We start from the raw sequence: 20,472 nt of genomic DNA on the forward strand, positions 1-20,472 counted from the left end.
TCCAGTGGAGTCTCTAAAATGGTTGGATGGAGCATTGCACACCTCCTTCTGGCAACTCCTGCAACCAAGCTGGGGCCAAATCTATTGCTCTGTTTTCCTTTGGACCACATCAGTGGGGCCGAGAGGGGGGGTCTTGTCATCTGGGCAGCCAGGACATCCTTACACACTGCCCAGGCTTCTGCCCTGGGGAGGTCGCTTCAGTGCTGCTAACACCACAAAAACAACGTGGGAGGCAGCAGGCGCTGTGATTCTCCACCCCAGGAGGTGCACTCCATCGTGTCTTGAGATAGATGGATACCAGCAACAATATATACACAGTGGTACCTCGTGTAACAGACATTTCAGGTTATGCATTTTCGGTTTGTGCACTGCACTGAACCCAGAAGTACCGGAGCAGGTTACTTCCGGGTTTCGGCACTTGCGCATGCGCAGAAGCACTAAATCACGACCCACGCATGCGCAGACTCGGCGCTGCGGATTGCAAATGTGCCTCCCACACGGATCATGTTCGCAGCCCGAGGTTCCACTGTACATGGCTCAATTCAGAGCCCTCAAAATAAATCATTTTTTAGAAAGTGCTCTCATTATCACCCACCCATTTCGAAATTAATCTGGGCGAAGTTTGGCCAGCACTATGTGCATCACCTTCACAGTCTATAAAGGTAAGGGGCCCCTGCCATTTACCTTCCCACCAAAGCGGTACCTATTTATCTACATGCACTTTGACGTGCTTTTAAACTGCTAGGTTGGCAGCAGCAGGGACTGAGCAATGGGAGCTCACCCCGTCACGGGGATTCAAACCGCCAACCTTCTGATCGGCAAGTCCTAGGCTCTGTGGTTTAACCCACAGCACCACCCGTGTCCCTCATAGTCTGTAGACAAATGTTTATCTATGGTGGGTTACTGCAGTTGGCGCCCTCTGTGCAGCTCAGCTTCATGTGTGCCTGGTTAGTGTGTGTCCCATGTAAAGGTATACTTGCTGAACTAAGAGGATGGAAAGCTTTGAAGTGGATGCACCCAGGATGTCAGGGAAGACCTCTACGGAAATATCTCACAGGGGTAGAATGACCCATAAAAAACCAAGAAAAGTTAATGCACTACTATAGTGCTCCACGAGAAGCGGGTGGCACTTTGGTCTAAATCACTGAGCCTCTTGGGCTTGCCGATCAGAAGGTCGGTGGTTTGAATCTCTGCGACAGATTGAGCTCCCATTGGTCTGTCCCAACTCCTGCCAACCTAGCAGTTCGAAAGCATGCCAGTGCAAGTAGATAAATAGGTACCACTGCAGCGGGAAGGTAAACAGTGTTTCCATGCACTCTGGTTTCTGTTATGGCGTCCTGTTGTGCCAGAAGTGAGTCAGTCATGCTAGGCCACATGACCCAGAAAGCTGTCTGTGGACAAACGCCTGCTCCCTCAGCCTGAAGTGAGATGAGCGCCACAACCCTATAGTCGCCTTTGACAGGACTTAACCGTCCAGGGGTCCTTTACCCTTACCCTTTTTGGTGCTCCATATTTCAGCTCCAAATTAATGTATCATTATATGGGTCAACCATTCTCGACTGACTTACAAAAGTCAGGTGGTTCCACCAAGAACAACAAAATTCCCTTTATAGTTATATACAGTGCACGCACACACACAACTCACCACACTGAAACAGCTGAAGTGTATAAATCACATTGCGATTTTCAGGGAGTGGAAGAAGTGGAAGGTTCATTTTTGGCATCACTGGGGAAATGTTGCAACTCACTCTTGTGTTCCAGCTACGTCACATCAGCCACACAACTCTCTGTTTGGATCAGCTGTCTTGAGAGCAAGTCTGGTGTGGTGATTCTACTATCACATTTCAGGCACTTCATATAGTGTTAGAACTCCTACAGAGTTCACACCAGTGCTAACAAGCGAACTACCACATGCTGATGTATCATCAACAGCAGCTGGCCTAGTGCCACTTATAAAACCATCATGACAGCTGTCAATCACTGAAGAGCTCAGAGCACTTTTTTTTATTTATTGCATTAATAAATTATTATAGCAGATTGAGTGCCTGAATGCTATAGCAAGAATTTTAAAGTGATGGCCTAGCAGGGTGGGGCAATATTTGTACTCAAAGATATTTTGCTGCCTGAGACAGAGCAGCATATGTTGCCCCCCACCCGCACAGGTCAGTGTGTAAAGTACCCAAGGCTGGCCACATTTTGTGGGGAACTGAGGCAGAAAAACCAACAAGCCTCTCTTCTCCTCTAACACAAAAATGGTAACCATAATAAATTAACTAACAATTTGCGAAGCCATTTGTGAAATCAGCTGCCTCACTCTACCTAATGGGAGAACCAGCCTGCTCCACTTCAGGCAGCAAAATGTTTTTGACCATTAATACCAGTTGCCAAAGCAAGATTTTAGCAAAGCAAACCTGCACACACACCAAAAAGGGCATCAAATAACCAGTGCTGCTTTCTCTTGAAAAAGAGAACCATGAACACCTCCCTCGTTCTCTTAGAATGGCAATGGTGCCCACCTGAGAGGTGCCAGAACCATCAAGTTCCAGCCGGGGAAAAAAGCCCTGAAAATAACTATGATGGTGCATCCTTAGAACTACGACTAGTTTCATTCTCTCTTTTTTAAAATTAGTTTTCCAAATTATTACGGATCAAACCAAACTACTTTAATACAATTTCTTAAAATCAGGTTTCCCGCTCCTGTTGTAAACATATGTCAATCATTTCCTCCCATAGCCGCATCATCTCTTATTTAATGTCCAATTCATCCTTCACTTGTTGTTAGTCCATTCTTGCAGCTGACCACATTTTTTCCTCCTTACAAGCAGTGCCTCTGTTACCTCTTATAAATATAAATTCCATTTCATGTCAGTAGAACTTCATATACATTGTTGTTTCAGACCTGGTGTGCTGGGAGAATTAATTACGACCTTCCCTTGTTCAGTTCTTTGCAGTATTAATCTGGATGGGACAAAGTCACATTCCATTCCTTCTGCTGTTTACAGACTAGCATACAAGCTGTGGCCATAAATAACTCACAGAGTGCATGTCCAGTTTCCGCCATTAAAATTCCACTCTGGAGTTCTTCCTCAGCACACAGTTAAAAAAAAATATCTTTTCTCAAATTCAGCCTCTTGCCGTTCATTCATCTTGCTCTGCATTGCTCCCTCACACTCCTGGTCCAATCCAAAGATAATTTTAAATAAAGTCCATTCAACCTCAGTCGAGGGGGGAGGGCATAAATTGTTGTTTAATTCCTTGTTGAGCATAAAGACAACCCTCTTCCCTTTTCCATGGTAACCGACAGAATAACATAGCCACGGCTACACATCTCTCTTTCATTTTACAGGGGAGGACAAGAAAAAAAGACCATTTGAAAACAGTATGAAAGCAAAAAGAACCTTGTCCTCCCCCTTCCTTTCCCGGCTGTTGTGAGGATTCTCAAGCTTCAGAAAAAACATTCAGATACAGTAGTACCTCTAGTTACTAACTTAATTCGTTCTGGAGGTCTGTTCTTAACCAGAAACTGTTCTTAACTAGAGGCATGCTTTTGCTAATGGGGCCTCTTGCTGCTGCTGCGCCACTGGCACACAATTTCCGTTCTCATCCTGAGGAAAAGTTCTCAACTCGAGGTAAGTCTTCCAGGTTAGCGGAGTTTGTAACCTGAAACGTTTGTAACCTGATGTATTTGTAACCCGAGGTACCACTGTACCTTCAAAGAGCCAAGCTCAGTCCTTTTGGCAGCTGATTGATTGCAGCACATTGTCATATGTCGGTCCAGGAGCGCCTCTTTATTAACGCCAATATTCCAGATTAAGGAGGAACCAACCACACATCTTGCAGGAGACGGAGGCTCATCCACGACTAGTCATATTCTCATGCTTTATCCTGGACTTGCACTTCTCTACAAAAATTGCCACAGCATCCACAGAGAGGGCATGTATGCACTGCAGACCTTTCTCTGGGTCTTTCTAGACCATTAATGACACGTGTATGGTTCTCTAATTGTTGCTGGGCTTCGCCCCCCCTTATTCCTGACCAGTAACTATATTGGCTGGGGCTAATTGGAGTTGAGGTCTAGTAGGGGGAAAGAGCCTTGCTCAGGGATATTACCTGGATGTATTTGTGGTATTGATAAAGTCTACTCTAGGGAAGATGAGTACTGTCTCCACTCCCCTGAAGAAGTTGGGCCATCCTTATCTTTCAACGTATTTTTCCATCTGATAATTTAAGCACTCCTATATTAGCAGTACACCTTGCATCACACGTGATTATTATTGAGCAACTGAACTGCTGCCTAAAGAGAGTGGGTGTGCCCTAGTTCTCCTCCCACTCCAAATTTGTCAGCTTTAAAAAATAAATCTTGGAAGTTGCGTAAGAATTGTCCATCTAGCAGCCACAATCGCGCCTCCCTTGTATCAGCGTAACTTGCAGTTTCCATGTTCTTTCCCAGTGTGACTCTTGCAATCTCGTTAGCAAATGTACAGGTTTACATGACTGTGGAAAATACGGTCAGGCAACTTTAACTCTTTGAACCACGATGACTGAGCAAGTGAGTCGCCTCAGTCTCCACTTCTGCACTCTATTACTTTTTGAAACATAACATTCTCGCACACACTTGGAAGCATGGCACATTGAAGAGGAAACATTTGCTCCTCTTTAATATAGATACAATTTTGACCCTTATTGCACAATATGTGCAGATTTCCAGATGTTTTACAACTAGTCACAATCTCAGGTTCCCCATCTGTTAAATGAGGCAAATGTTTTATAACATGTCTTTTAAACATTTAGGGTTGTTTTCAACTAGTTTCTTCAGAGCAGACGCAATGAAATTAATGAACCTAAGTTGATAATGATAATTAATTGAAATGGGTCTACTCTGAGGAAACAATAGTCGACAATCCTTAGTTCAGGCTTCGTCAACCTTGGCCCTCCAGATGTTTTTGGCCTACAACTCTGATCCCTAGCTAGCAGGCCCTGTGGTCAGGGATGATGGGAATTGTAGTCTCAAAACATCTGGAGGGCCAAGGTTGAGGAAACCTGCCTTAGTTCCTTAACAAATGCTACATAATATGTCCACAGGCTCAATGGCCAAGCATGCTTTGCGTGCATAAGGTTCCAAGCAAGATTAGAAATGAGCCGTCTACAAATCCTTGATAGTCATTGCCCGACAATATAGGCAATACCAAGCTAGGACTAATGATTTGACTCAGTCTAAGGGAGCTGAGAACAGGCAGGGGAGGCTCTGCCAGCTTCTAACAGCGGCACTGAGCGGTGTCCCCTTCCTCTCAACCCCACTATACATGTCTACAATTTTTGAACAACATTTACAACCTAGGTAACTGTCTTGCCAAAGGCCAGGTGGTTCTTTTAAAATGAGATTCAGAAGCAATACAAAACACACAAGTGGGTGAGATTAAAGATTTTATTCTAAAACAGCAAGCAATGTATACATACCAAGCAAGCACTTCAATCTGTCACCTGGAAGCCCTCAAGAAGCGGCGTAGAGACTCCCCCAGATAGCCTCAGTTTGCATGGCCCTGTGACCCATCAGTCCGTGCATAAACTTCAAAGAAACTCTGCCCAAACTGTCTGATTTTATAGACAGCCACCCCCTCCCAATGCCTCACTTTCTCAAAACAATGTCCAACATCAAAGAAGATACCCAGCATTATCACCCACAACTGATGAGGCAGCTGTGGGGGGGGGGGCTTCACCTCCTCCCAACTTTCTCAAGACATCCAAGACTGTTCTCACACCATCAGAAAACTCAACAAGAGCAAGGGAGGGGGGAGGAACAGAGGCAGGTAGGGCTCCATGTCAGATCACTACCTCCTCAATATGTTTTGTCTTCCAGAGCCATTTCCCCTACAGTAACTAAATGTGAACATTGGGGCTTCAGTTCCTAAACCCTCCTGCACCAGGAAGTACCACAAGTGTTAGGACATCTGTTGTCAGAATGGTTGCTTCTCTAAATCCTCCACTTTCTAATGCACAGTGTATTAATCTTTGATATAAAAGAAGTCCTACCTAAAAGAAACGGGGTAGAGGCAATAATCATATTGAAATAATCATTTGATAGCATATGCCCACCCTTAGGAGCCTATTAAAAAAACACAAAAAACAGGACATATTTTGAAAAACAATGCTCATGTGGACTCACAACCACTATTTTTAAAATTTAGTTCAGAGCCAATAACCTAAGAGTGGCTGCCACTTAAACTGTAACTCCTGGTAATTTTCACTATTTTCCCCATCCCTGCTCAGAATCACTGCTTGCCACTTGCAAGTTATGGGGAAACAGTTATATCACATGATCACATCACACATTTATTTACTAGAAAGTCGGCAGGCGGACACACAAAGTTAGGTCCTTGTCTCTGAAATTTTGCCTTCACAGAAAACACATTTTTCCTTTTGTATCCCAGGAGAACTTATTCCCTTCTAAAAATCAACAGGCTAAGAATTAGTGAAAAGGTCTGCTTTATTTCCAGGATCAAAATATTACAGTAGGAAGGGCATTTACACATATTTATAAAAATGCAGCAATTGTATATATATATATTTATATATATGTATATCAGAGGTTGCCTTGAGTTTGGTCCTTCCCATCTCAGCAAGCTGAAATCTTCTCTTCTCCCCACCCATCTTAGAATTCTCATAATTACAAAGGAAACGGCTTCTATTGAAAATGTAGCAGATCAGTTTTACATAGCTGAAGCTATAAAGTTTTAAGATCGCAACCCAACATCAAAAAGTCAACCAAATGTCTTGAAGGGTACCATAACTTTGATTATAACAGTATCCAAACCATATGCCCCCAGCTTAAATAGTTTGTAATTTAACACCTCAAACCACCCCCACCCTATAACCTGTCATTCTATTTTTAATTTCAGAATTCTTTTTGGAATTTGCCTTTCATTATTATTCCTATAGCGTTATTAGTGTTAACGTGGTACATCTATATACATTTTGGAACATTTCCAGGTGCTATGCTTGCCACTAAAAACTAGCTGCATAATCCTTGTTTACCTGTGTTGCATCAAAGACCTCTCTCTAAAATCCAGGTTTCAGGAATGATTTAATAGTGTTGCAGTGGGGGGGGGGGGTTGGAGAGAAAAGGGTATCAAAAGCCTCCTACGTACACATTTGCTTCTTTATCATAAGCTTCCATAGCAAAGCAAATCTACCAAAGGAAATGAATACGAACCCAGGGCCCTGAAATGAACTAAAGCACAGTCTTGCGAACATTGCAACATTGGAAAAGCTATTCAGGTTAACACAGTGAGGATTATCTTGTTAAAAAATCTGCAGGCACCTGGAGGCAGTCAAAAACTAGGTTCAAATGCACAGCACATCTTAAACAATGTGAGTCCAAATATCTTCTTGAGAAGTACATGCTGAAATACAAGGCCTGTAAGAGCACACTATTAAGAACAGTACAGTTTAAAGTTTCAAATTGGTACGCCTTTTAATTAAATGCTGCTTTTCTGCTCTCAAGGCACTTTTTACAGGAACACTGGTGTCAAGACCTTCTCACCCCAATACATTGCATATCTTAGAACAATTCTGTATCACATGCCTGTTAAGCTGCTGAACTGCTTTAAGGATACAGTAAAACATAGGAAAGATTAAAAACCAATTCATCTGAAATACCTAGTACGGAGAAAAGGCATTTTGAACCATCAGTAAGTTGCCTAAATGGTGCCTCAGAAACTCAATCTCTCCACACCCATGCCCCGTTCTCAGTCTCTCTTTAGAGCTTGATATGTGGAATAAGCACAGCGAGAGTTTGCACAAATTGTGTACCGGTACTCCCTAGATCTTACAATCCATTCAGTAGGATTGATCATTCAGAAACCATGCAAGTCACTTGTGTACTTTGAAAGATGCTGCATAAGAATTAAACTGCTAAAAGATGCCTATCTTAATGACTAACAATGACTAAAACCAAAAGGACGCTGACCTAACCCATTTCAAAGCATTTTGTAAAAGCCATCTAAAAGCAGTGGATTGTAACCAATGGCTTAGCAGACAGTGCTTCTGCTAGCTCAAGTCTGGCTACCCAGTTTTCATCAATCCCTTTGCATACTACAGGCCCCATTCTGTTCTGGAGGGTTCCCCAACCCCATAAGCAGCATCTGGGGAGACTTAGAAGGGTTGGGGTCATCAGTGAAAATCAGGTTTCCCAACTTCCACAAGTGGAAGCACTTCTGCTAAAGCAGAGCCACCACTGGATACAAGCCAGCTTTAAATTAAATATTCTGAGGAAAGGGCCAACCTACTGCTGGTGAAAAGAAAGAGTGGGAAATGCACATAAGGCTCCTTATGTTTGGTGTACTTAGAATGAATGCAACAGTTATGGTCATTAAGCAGTGAAAGACTTGCACTAACCAATGCCTAAAAAGTTTAGCTGGGAAATAAATAAGTTGGTGTTGACTATGGGACGGGGGGTGAGGAGAAAGTAATACTATTACAACTTGGCAGAATTTTATCCAACCAAGTCATACTCAGAGTAGAATCACTGAAATTAATGAACCTAAGTTAGTCAATGTCTATTAATGTCACATTGGACACAACCCATTGGACCTATTATGAGTATGACACCCAATGGATTCAGTTCTCTTTCCATAATTGCACTTTGCGATCTAACCAAAGCAGTAGAGTGCGAACAGCATCTTCTCCTCAGAGTAACATGCACCTTACAAATATATAGGGTGAGTGTGAGAGTCTCAGTTTTACAAACTAGTAACTAACCAGGCAATTATTTGACTTTACACTTTTAGTTTTAACAGGTAATGTTGCCTTTCATCCTTTGCTAAGATCATCAACTATGCAAATCAAATGTATGCTGGCACTGGTGTTTTTTTTTTAAAGAGGTTTCGGGGGTTTGTCAAAAGCTAGATTTCTTAACCAGCACTCAAGTATGACTCCCTTAATGTACTTTATTTGTGAATTTACACACTGCCAACAGTGTGGTTCTTTAATTGTGGCCTTTGTGGTCAAATATCCACCAACACCTTAGAGAAGCAAGGGGTTGATTTTTTCCACTGTACAATGTAGTATAAGCATTTTAATCTGCAAGAATGATCCTTGTGGGACCTTATCAAGTGTGTGGCAACAATATAACCATCTTTTGAACTGGGGTTCGATTAAAGCAAGTTTTACCAAGCCGAGGAAGCCACACCATACCTACCGTAATTAAATGGACAATTACAACAAATAGTGGCAAGTAGCTGTCTGAACAACTTGAGCTTCAAGAACACCAATATTACTGCTTGAAACTATCTTATTTTATGTTGTTAGCATCTTAATTTAACTAAGCGTTTTTAAATTAACAGAAGAGCACAAGAGAAAGGCTTTCCTTAGAGCCGAGTACCTGTACAAATACACTGAAGCCCAGTGTTGACAGAATTCCTGAAAGGTACAGTTAATGAAAACAGCTTTTGAGTTATGACAGAAGAGGTTTAATAAGTTTTACATTCATGGTCAGTACCTTGCCATATTCCAATGATGGTAAAATCCTGACAGAAGATGAGAATCAATCCCGCATTCTCCCAGTTTTAATTGTGACAAGGAAAGAAGAAGCCCTGAAGCTATAGACCAAGCACAGATGGTTAGGAGCACAACGGTTAGATTATACTAGACCTACTGACTACATCACCTTCTTTTAAAGCAACTCATCCCATCTGCAACAAAAGGAACACATACAAATAAACTCAAACATATGTTCTAAGGTTGCGCCTTTCTGGGAACTGTGCTTGTGATGACTCCCAAAGGGCTACAATGATCTTCAGTTGTTTCCATTTTTTTCTCCACATGTGGGCAAGACTTTTGACATAAGCATCTGGGCATGTGCTAACTGCGTTGAAAGCCTATGTGCATGCCAACCTGTGGCAAGTCAGTTGTGTGCACTTGCCACCGCACGAAATATTCGGCTTTCAGCATATGTTGGTACCCCAGGGGGAAAAAACTTGTTTGTCATTGCATGCTGAAAACCTAATCCTGCACATGGCAGTGGGGACTAAAAGCTTTCTCAATGCAGTTAGCACATGCTGAAATGTTTCTCTAAAGAAACCCACAATATTTGGTCATGTGACTGGTTGAAAATAAAATATATTAAAGAAGATAGATTTCTTTTTTTCTGAGGGGAATGAGAAACTTTTCTTTTTCTGGCTGTTCAGTGCCCCCAGCATGCTTGATATACAGACAGCGCTTCTGATTTTGATACAGCAAACATGCCTTCCTCCAGCAACAAAGCCAAGCAAACCTTTCCTGTTGTTTCCATATGGTTCATTTGCTAAGAGTAGCATGAAAGGAGGGAGAGAAAAGAGAAGCCAGCAAACTGCTGCCTGATTTCAGCTCTGTAATCCCATGGAGCCAACTGCACACTGGTGAGTTAATATTGTAGGCAAAGATAACATGGGTGGGCAAGGCTGGGAGTACTAATTCCTTTCCTGCACGAAGACAGTCTCTTGAGGACAAAGACCAGCCTCCTGTAATGTGATGTCATAGTCCAGATGGGAAAGTTTCCTTCGAGGAAAGTTGGTGAGGAGTTCAAAACGTTCATTGGGGTATCCTTTTGACTGTACATGCTTGATGAGAGCCTGGAGAGAAAGCAGAGACCAGTGTCTTAATGCTGCAGCACCAAAATACAACACGGTGGTATCCAATACAGTTCTTTTAGCACAAGGATTTCTGGTTGTGCAACACAACTTACCCTCCCTCCTAAATCTGTTCTGGGGTTTCTCAACCCTAGCACTCTCCCCCCAATCCCCCAGAGAAGATTTGGGGAGGGTGTAAGGAGATGAGAGGGACAGGAAGTTCCACCACACAAATGGAAATATCGCACTACTTTGCTGGATACCGTAGTTTTCAATGCAATGTGTGACAACTTATTATGGAAAGCTACTTCTGCAAAAGGGCAGCAATCGCTGCTGTAGGTCTTTAACCTACACTCTGATGGCATTGCTGTTATCACGGCATATACTGTGTTGTGAATGCCTAAGTTAGCAAAAGGTAGTATGAAGGACCATTAACCTTTCTCAACAAACAGCCCAATTTGTCTGGAGCAGGACATTTGGACAGTAGAAAACTCTAGACAAGAATTTGGGATCCAGTCTTGGATAGAGACCTGACAGAAGACTAGACTGTTAAGAGGTGGTTAGAAGTCACACATGAAAGGGGAAAGCATATGTTGTACTTTGAGAAGTGCAAGTGTGGAAAAACCAGGTAAACAAAAGCATGTCTGAAATGCACAGAGAGACTGGAAAGGACATTAAGACCAAAAAAGCAGTGATTCTTCAAATCACTTCTACTTACCAGAAGCTTAGCTTGTTCGGGCAGTGAAATTTGTTCCCTCTTCCCATCTGGATACCTTAGCATTAGCTGTGCCTTTGGTCCTAATAGAAGAAAATCACAAATAAAACAGAATACATGAACAAGCTTTAGCAATCTGTGTGCTGATAATTTAGTACATATCAATATGGAAATGTACAAGTTTCAAAAAATTTTGAGTTCATGTGAGCGCTCATAGCTTAGTGGTAAGCTTCTCCATGGAGAAGGTCCCAGGTTCAATCCCCAGTGAAGATACACTTAGCAGGGTTGGGAAAGGCCTTTGGCTGAAACTCAAGAGCCACTGCCAACCAGAGTGGACAGTACTGGGCAATATGGACCAATGGTCTCACTCACTATAAAGCAGATTCATATTTTAATAACTATTCCTTCACCACCAGAATAAAAGCCCCATAATGGATTTAGCAGACTGAATATTTAACATTAGTTTTTTTAATGATAGGAAACATTTAACCACCACACTTACCGTTCACATTAAGTTCTTTCACTGCTGCTTCTGGCTTAGCCCCAATCTCCTCTACTACCCCAGAATCCATGCAAGATAGTCCTCGGTGGTTTGTTACCACCTCTGGTTCAGTCCTTGCTGTGGGCTCAGGTTGGGGCCTTCTGCCTTCCTCTTTTCTACAGCCCAAATCCTTATGTGGAGATTTCCTAGACTTGGCAGGATTCTCTGGCTCATCATCATCAGAACCACAAACAGAAATAAATTCCTCACTTCCGGAGAAAAGCTCTGATTCAGACTCTTCATCTGATCTGCTTTCCTGCTTGACTTGGTCAGAGTCAAAATGTGTCTCCTGTAAAGATGCTCGGATGGCAGCTTCCAACTGGCTATCTTCACTCGCATCAATGAGACTCTCCTAGTTAATATGACCATAAAGCAAAAAGGGAAACATTATATTACACTGAGAAGTAGGACAGAGACAAGAGAAAATTATTCCTCCTTTCTATGAATACTTTTGCTTACAAAGCAAGGTATTACCCTTTTTTGGATGTTAATGTGGAGCATGTCATTATCATCATCACCATCAATATTATGACCTGTCCTCCATCAGCAAATCCCATTAGGATATCAAACATTTCCCAAGAAGAAATTGGGACTTCCACCGCTTGCACACTTATCCCCCATCACCCTGCAGACACTTGCCTGGTTGCACCCCTTACCTGCTGCCGCCGCTTGCCCACCTAACTACCCTCCTGCACCATCCCACCGCTGTTCATTTGCATGCCATCTTACTGGCTTGTGTGTATGAGTGCCTGCCACTGCACTCCACCACGCACTGCCCCTCATCTGTGTGCCACTGCTGACTGTGTGCTGCCACACACGCATGAGGAGGACCGCAGTGATGTACTTCCAGAAGTGGCACTATACTTCAGGAAGCTTCGGTCCTCCTCATGTGTGTGTCTGTCTTTTGGTTCTGTGCTCTTTTTCTGTGCTATTGGCTGAAATCTGGGGACATCCCGGGATGGAATCATAAGCCAGGGCTGCAGACTGCAGTTCTGAAACCCTCCAGAAACTGGGTTTTGCCCCTCAAGCCCTTCTGAGTCTGGGCTTGGGCCAGGCAAAAGCCACGGTCAGGCAAAGAATATTAGATGCCGAGAGACAACAGGACTGCGCAAGGTGCCCCGACTATAAAATTGGAGAAATCGAGAGATGCATAGCCACACCGGCAGCATATCTCTCCTTTCTCGTATCTAGAATTGCAAGAAGGGCCTTTACACTTGCCAGAAGCGTGGCTATTCCCTCGCCGGTCCTGGATGGAGCCTTTAGAAAAGTCCCCTATGCCCAGAGACTTTGTACCTGTCCATTGGGAAAGATAGGAAGCCCAGAACACTTGTTCTTTAAATGTCCCTTTTACGAAGAGGCACGCAGTAAGTTCACTGATCCCCTACTGGCGAGGCTCGCCGACCTCCCGCAAAAGCAAAAATTTGACCTTTTGCTGTTAGGCAAAGACCAGAAGAAGACCTGGATGGTCGCCAGATTCTGTGCGCAAATCTGTAGACGCAGACCATTGCCCAACTCAAAATAGTCCGGCATTAAAATCCCCAAACCCGGTTCCATGGGTGACTCTGAGTCAACTCCCTGGGATAGTTTATTGTTGAACAGTGTGTCTAAATTTATTGTTGTACATTGTTTTAATTGTCTGTTTTAACCATATTTGCACATCAGTTTCTAATACTGCGAGTGTCCTCTATTTCAGAGGCTTCTACTCTGCAGCCTCTTACAGTTGTTTTAACTGTGAGTCTTTTAGTTCTTACGCTCTTACAGTTGTTTTAACTGAATGTTTTTATTTGTTTTTAGCTTTTATCTGTTTTAATTATCCGTTTTTGTTGTTGTTGTTGTTTTTATCCACTTAATATTCTGTTCTCTGACTGCTGGTCTATGACTGTAATAAACTGATTGATTGATTGATTGATTGATAAGCCAGGGCTGCTTCCATAATTCTGGGATGTCCCAGTAAAAATGGGAGAGCTGGAGGGTCTCAACAACAATTATAATTATTATACTCACAGAACGAGAACGCTTCTGGGGAGGGCTAGTGGAATGTCCATCCAGTTGTCCATGCTCACCTAGGAACCCAGTCACTTGGTCCAAAAAAGAAGTTACATCTAGCTGGTGCCACTCAACCAGCTTCTGTCCTATTTAAAATAGTAATAAACAATTCTTCAATAATTGGAGTTTCAAAATATCAGACAGAATGAAACAGTAGCAGACAGAATGAAACAAAATAGAAGCACTGGCTTTACAGAATTTACATTTGCACTGCAATATGCTGGAGATCTTAACCCATATGTGTTATTTTAAGAGGACTCCTAACATACTTGCAAAATGATTCTGCAAAGGGAAGAGCAGGATCAATTCCAGTGGTTGGAAAGTAATAAATGCTAATCTTTCTCTTAACCCCAGATATCAAATAGCCAACTGTACCTAATGGACCTAAAAGTAATATGGGCAAAGCAACAGTGAACACTGACCCAGCTAGATCATACTCTGGTCCTGCATTCTAAAAGCTGTCAGATGCCTCTGGGAAGATCATGAAAAATGAGAAAGCAAAATTCCTCCCTTATTTGAGCTAAATGGAGATATACCTTGAAACACAGTAATCTTGATTACAAAGCAATCAGCTCCCAGTTTACAATCATTTCTAAAGGAAAGTTTTTAGGTATTATTTATAAAATACCCAGAGCTGCAATAGAATCAAGTGTTTCACCTCTTACCTGTCCTAGGGTCCAGGATAGACACATAAGGGAAGTCTGCTAGTTTGTAGAATTGTATGTATCGTTGTCCTTCCTCACTGTCGTGGTACACCTATGGAATAGCCAAGATTTCCTTTTAAATGCTTGAAGAAGCAATTTCACAATATAGCCCAACTTGGAGCCACAACATAGCTAAAATAAAAATTAAATGTAACCCAGATATTGGCTCTTTTACTAAGCTTTTCGTCACTGAGGAAAGCAGCCTTCCCACCTGCCAGAAAATGAAGTGCTCTCTGATAAGGTTTTTCACAGCCTCGTTGCTCCAAACGTCACGGTTGAGACACTGACAGGCGAAATCTTGCACATTCTGTATGTTAATCATGAGCCACTTGTTCTGCATCTGACCACACTCCTTGGCCTGAAGACAGGAAACAACAGTAGGAACATTAGCCAAAAATGAAGGTCTAGCAAGAAACAATGCCAGCAATGACGGCTTCTACTTATTGTGGCAGGCTTCAATCAGGACTCAAAAAGGTAATCTGCAAACCAGCCTGACAAGCGGTGTGCAGGGTTAGAGAATTCTGCAGGCCAACTTGTCTTAGTAAAGATCACACGGTGATTATCCCAAACCGTTGAATGTCAACATGTCAAGCATAAGAAAGTTTGGGGAGAAAGCATTTGGGGGCTGGGGGGGGGGCGGGTGTTGAGGTATGGAAATCCAAACCCAAGAGTGGAACCTGAATAAAACATTATGTAATGAAGAACAGGAAACGAGTTATATTGATCTGACCGCAAGAGAGACAAGTCAATTCAAGAGCCAAAATTGTGGTGGATTGGCATTATTGATAAACTAGCAGTTCCTTGTTCCATTATTCATTCCCTCTGGTTTTCTGTTTGTATATGCTATTTTTTAAAAATATTATTGGAGCACTAAGAGCCACTTTCTGATAGTAATTCAGACTGAAAGTGGGGGAGGTGGTAGGGTTTGAAGTTGCAGGAAGAGATCTTACTGGTTTGAGTCACAAAGCTGGCATTGCCTGATTGGTTGGTTGCAAGTTAATGTAGGAGTTTGATCAAGAATGTAATTCTGATCGCTGAATTGCCATACCTGTTGAAAAAAAGAGTGCTATATCAAAATTTGGAATGCTCATATTTCCTGAATAAATAGGGGGGAAATGGTTGGGCTTCCTTAAAAGAGATTTTACTCATGGGTTTGCACCAACTGAATTCTTCACAAAAAGGAAACAATTCCTGATGATTTTGCTTTCTGGAAAATAAGATTTCACTTTGTAAAAGTGAAGTATCTGATCTATTGACTACTGAGTGATCAACGGGATAAATTGTGGATTGCAGACACACTGTCAAATCACATTTCATAGCTATGCTTTGCAATACTTTTGCATGGGCCAGCAAACAAACAAGCCATTTCTCCCAATCAAAGAAAAAGGGTGTTACATATGAAAAAGGCCTGGAATTTAAAAATTACCATATTATAAAATGAACATTTGGTACTAAATGCTCAAAAATAAGTGTATATTAAATAATCTTTTAGTTATATTATGTGAAAAGTATTTAAATCATTTGATACACGAACTATTTGATTGAATCCAAAGTCGCATAATCCAAAATTCCACTCACACAGCAGGGCTTACCCTTCCTCTTCTTCCCTCAATCTGTCTGAAGTGTCCTCAAGTCTCTGGAGCAGATTTCAGAAAGATACAGGGAGGAGAGTAAAGTCCTTTTGTGTGAGTAGAATTTGTTCCACTTGCACACAAACACCACTGAATACAACCCTAGGTTTTTAAGATTTTGTTGGCAGACAATAGGCGTTTAAGACTGAAATCTGAAATAGTATTCTTGGATTAGAACTACTGCTTACACCTAAACAGTGAAGTGTGGACTCCTCCTACCAACGGCTATTAAAATGTATGTATAATTTATTGTTATAACACAGCAATTTTCAAAGCTTGTATATCTTAGAAATTCACATGGTGCAAACTCAAAAATCTCTTTAAACGTGTAAACTTAGTGCTCACATTGTATATAACTAGTGAATTTGCCAATTCATGAATTCAGGGTAATGTATCTTGCTTCTATAACCTGTAGCAGACTGATCTGCTCCAATTTAGGCAAAGTGGCTGTAGAAAATTTTCAAAGTATTCACAAAAGGACATGGATGCTTGACTTTAATAAATGAATTTAATAATTGAATTTTAAAAACTGAATTTCTATTTTTTGCTCCGCACTACTACAACCTTAACATATTTCCTGTTTTCTGTTTTCACTCTATATATAAAGCTACATTTTATAAGGGTATGAAACCCCTCAACTCAGAGAGATGGGCATTAATGCAAGAAAAAAATGACTGCATCCCAGCTTGAGTCAATACGTTGCTGATTAAATTCCTAACTATACAGAGAAGGCAAAGGAAAGTTAGAACATACCAAGCTGATGAAGAAAAAGATGCACTCTTATCAATCACTTCTATGTCACTTTGCAGTGCACAGGATGCTTTAAAACTGTATAGCCTCATGACTATCTTATCAGAAACATTAGTCTGAAGTACTGACTTGGCTCAGAATTACCCTTTTAGCTTACTACCAAGCAAGGATTTGAAGCTTTTATTGTTTCTCATGTTCACACATGAGAAACAATAAAAGATACTGGTTTCTTTTTGCTTTAACTGATATACTGCCAACCCTGTCTAGATCTGGAAGAAGATAGAAGGAAAGCAACTCAAAGTAATTAATGTTACAGAATATAAACATTCTTAAAGCTGTGATGGACAAAGGGCCTCCAAGCTCAACAAGACACCACCAGTCATGCACCAGACTACCTCTGCATTCACAGTTGTTTAGACATATGTAACTGCATATTGGGTATCAATGGTGATAAAGTGCTGGGAATTTCCATCTGCTTCCTCTCTTCCCCATTCCAATACATGGAAAAACCAACTCATGCCAGTGGTCTAGCTGTGTGAGCCGTTTATGTAAAAGAGGAAACTCTTGTGAAAATGTGGCTCCTCTTATGAAGCAAGAAAACTATGAGACCGTTGCATCTCATGCCAAGTTTCTTCTTCTAATGTTTATCATAAACAAAATAACAAAGTGCATTATTTATTATTACATTCCTATCCCACTTCTCCAAAGAGTTGAAGTGGCACATATGGCTCCTCCACATATTATCCTCGAAACAACCCTGAAAGCAGAGAGTTGGTGACCAGACAAAGATCACCTGGTGAGCTTCATGGCCGAATGGGGATTTGTTAAAAGTACAGTACTGCTTAGAATCAGTAAAACATTTCAATCTTATTTTGCCTAAAATGATTTTACTCATTAAAAGGTTTAGATTCTAAAGGTTCTTTCAATGCAGGTTCCAGCACATAACGTAAAAAGAACTGATTGGAAAACGTGTTGATATGAATTAGAGTCTCCCTGAAGTAGAAAGCCACTAGAATCTTACTTTGTAAATCTCTATCATATTATATAGTAAACAGGGTGGGGGGGAGTAGACTCAGCCTAAAGGAACTATACAGCAAGTAAGAACACAAAACATTTTAATATAAAAGGCAATGATCAAAAACTGAAGGAAAATTAATCAGATGCAGGTATATGAAGTTTTATGAGGAACGGCTCCATTAAAGACACAGAAGTTAGAGGCAGATTTTTACTCAGGGCAGAAAGAGGTGTCATGACTGAGAGTAAGAAATACTACCACAAATTAGAAGGAACTGGAAGAGGATGACAGAATGTGAACCTTTGAAACCAGCTACACTATCAACCTAAGAGCAGCTTATACACAATTTGTTCAGTACCCCTTGTTTCAGGAGCATAAAGTCAGGGCAAAAAGCACAGCAGATCTTGGTAGAAAATGATTTTTGAAAGTGGTTTCAATGATATGCAGAAATGGAAGGGTTAGAAGAGTGAGTATGATGTTATTTACACATAAAAATATAGAAGTTGTTTAAGTTCTGAAGCTGCAACAGTAATGCTACTTGCAAACAAGGATATGAACATTAGACATGCATCCTTGACCTACTCTGCAGGCCCTACAACTAAAGTTCTTTGATTAACATTCAGTTTGGTTTAGTTCATATTAATGCTATATAAAACAGGAAAGGTGGTTTGTGAGCCCTCTTTAATGGGTGTAAAGTATGTGATAAAAAATGTTTTTTATGACAATTATTTAATGTTATCCTACTTTGTTCTTTAGCTACAGGTATAACATTCTTACCTGTAAGCAAATTCCACTGAAAACCCAATGATATAAGAAATTAATTAAAAACAAGACAGATAATTTACCAATCAAGCACACTACTGCCTACTTGTTCACAGCAGTTCTTCAGGATTTCAAGCAAATATCTTCGCTAACCCAGACAAACAGAGACCTTTCCCCTCAAATATCAAGGATTCAACTTATGACATTATATACTTAAAGCCTCCTCTACTTTGGACAAAACTCCAAATATATCAAAACAAGTGGCCGATAGAAGGATTTGACAGGCCTGACAAAGAGAAAGAGCAACACAGTTTTCCAATGAATAGAAACAGGATTTTCCCATCAAATGGAACTACAAACTGAGCCAGAGTATTTCCAGTCCTATTAGGAAGGGCCATAGCACAGTGGCAGAGCATCTATCTTGCATACAGAAGGTCATTGTTCAATCCTTGGCACCTTCAGATACACCTAGGAATTGTCCCCTGTCTGAAACCCTGAAAAATTACTGCTAGTCAGTGTAGGCAATAGTGAGCTGGATGGACTAATGGGCCTAACTCAGTATAAGGCATCTACTTATACCCCTAATTAGTTACAAATATACATATTGCTCAATTATGGACAACACATCTTAAGAAAAGGGGTGGGGGGGGTTTTGGAGGTTGGCAGAGGAACACAACCGCAGAAGGGTACTTTTTCAAAAATGAATTCAAATTGCTTAAAAGTTGCCTTTTATATAAATACAACTCGTTGCCATCATGCTTAAGTGAATTCTTTAAGCATCATATTAAATTATCAGGCTGCAAATGTACACATACTCACATGCAGCTAGGCCCAGGCTACCACAGAGAAACTATACCAAATCTCAGCAACCTACCGTTTCAAAACTTCCTTTATGCATCAAATCAATTGGAGGCCTGAAGAGATCTGCAAGGGTGGTGAGTTTCTTGTCTATTGCTCCTCCATTCCGCAACTCTTGTTCCTGCCGAACTGCAGAGCCCAGAAGAAGAAAAATAGGTGAACAACATTTTTACTCCAACATGCTAAACTGCTTTTGACAACTATAAACAAAACATTTGTTAAACAAGCAGAAAGCTTGTTTTAAAATATGAAATCAGAAAGGGAGAAGAAAAAAACAAGGGGGGAGTAAGAAAGTATAGAAGTCACATCTTAACAGAGTTTTGGGGAATTTGAAAGCTTGCAGACCATTTTATGACATATTGGTTGGCCCTTATTTGGACTTTTGAATTTTTCCTAGGAGCCAACATGACTATCATTACTCTTAGTCTGAAGCATCTTTTTATTATCCTAAAATATTTTTTTTCTGCTAGGTACTCTCTCTCAATAGCCCACTATATCTTTTTAAGCTTAAGTCTCGCAGTGCAATATTATACATTTGTACTGAAAAACATGCCTCACTGGCCTCAATGAGACTTACTCCCATATAAGTGTCTATATAGAATCACAGCTTAACCATTACTGAAATATAGCTCTTCGTCTACTGGTAAAAATGCTCTTTTTAATTTTCCTCACCTTAGTGTTGAGAGCAGCATGGTTATATTTTAAAAGCTTAACTGAAAATTCTACATGAGAAGTGTTAAGGGTGATTTCTTTCCAAAATAAGTTTATATAATTGCCAACACACATGGACGTGGGATTATATGCACATCAACCCATTTCAACTGATCAAAATAAACACAATTTGCT

General features: G+C 41.1%; 1 protein-coding gene across 3 annotated transcripts in view; it reads right to left on the bottom strand.

Annotated features, from left to right (window-relative positions):
• Positions 1–6,466: 6,466 nt before the first annotated feature.
• The window catches only part of UBXN7 (UBX domain protein 7), a 28,316-nt gene continuing 14,310 nt past the window's right edge, over positions 6,467–20,472 (bottom strand). For all 3 annotated transcript variants that reach the window (XM_081910481.1, XM_081910480.1, XM_081910482.1), the window contains 7 exons: positions 19,643–19,755; positions 14,822–14,968; positions 14,572–14,662; positions 13,865–13,992; positions 11,822–12,212; positions 11,323–11,402; positions 6,467–10,607 (listed from right to left, as the gene is read on the bottom strand). In XM_081910481.1, the coding sequence (XP_081766607.1) occupies positions 10,446–10,607; positions 11,323–11,402; positions 11,822–12,212; positions 13,865–13,992; positions 14,572–14,662; positions 14,822–14,968; positions 19,643–19,755 (1,112 nt within the window). In that variant the 3' untranslated portion in view covers positions 6,467–10,445. The remainder of the gene's footprint in view (positions 10,608–11,322; positions 11,403–11,821; positions 12,213–13,864; positions 13,993–14,571; positions 14,663–14,821; positions 14,969–19,642; positions 19,756–20,472) is intronic.

The sequence above is a fragment of the Podarcis melisellensis genome (genome assembly GCF_964234715.1).
Source record: "Podarcis melisellensis genome assembly, chromosome: 5".
Lineage (NCBI taxonomy): Eukaryota > Metazoa > Chordata > Lepidosauria > Squamata > Lacertidae > Podarcis > Podarcis melisellensis.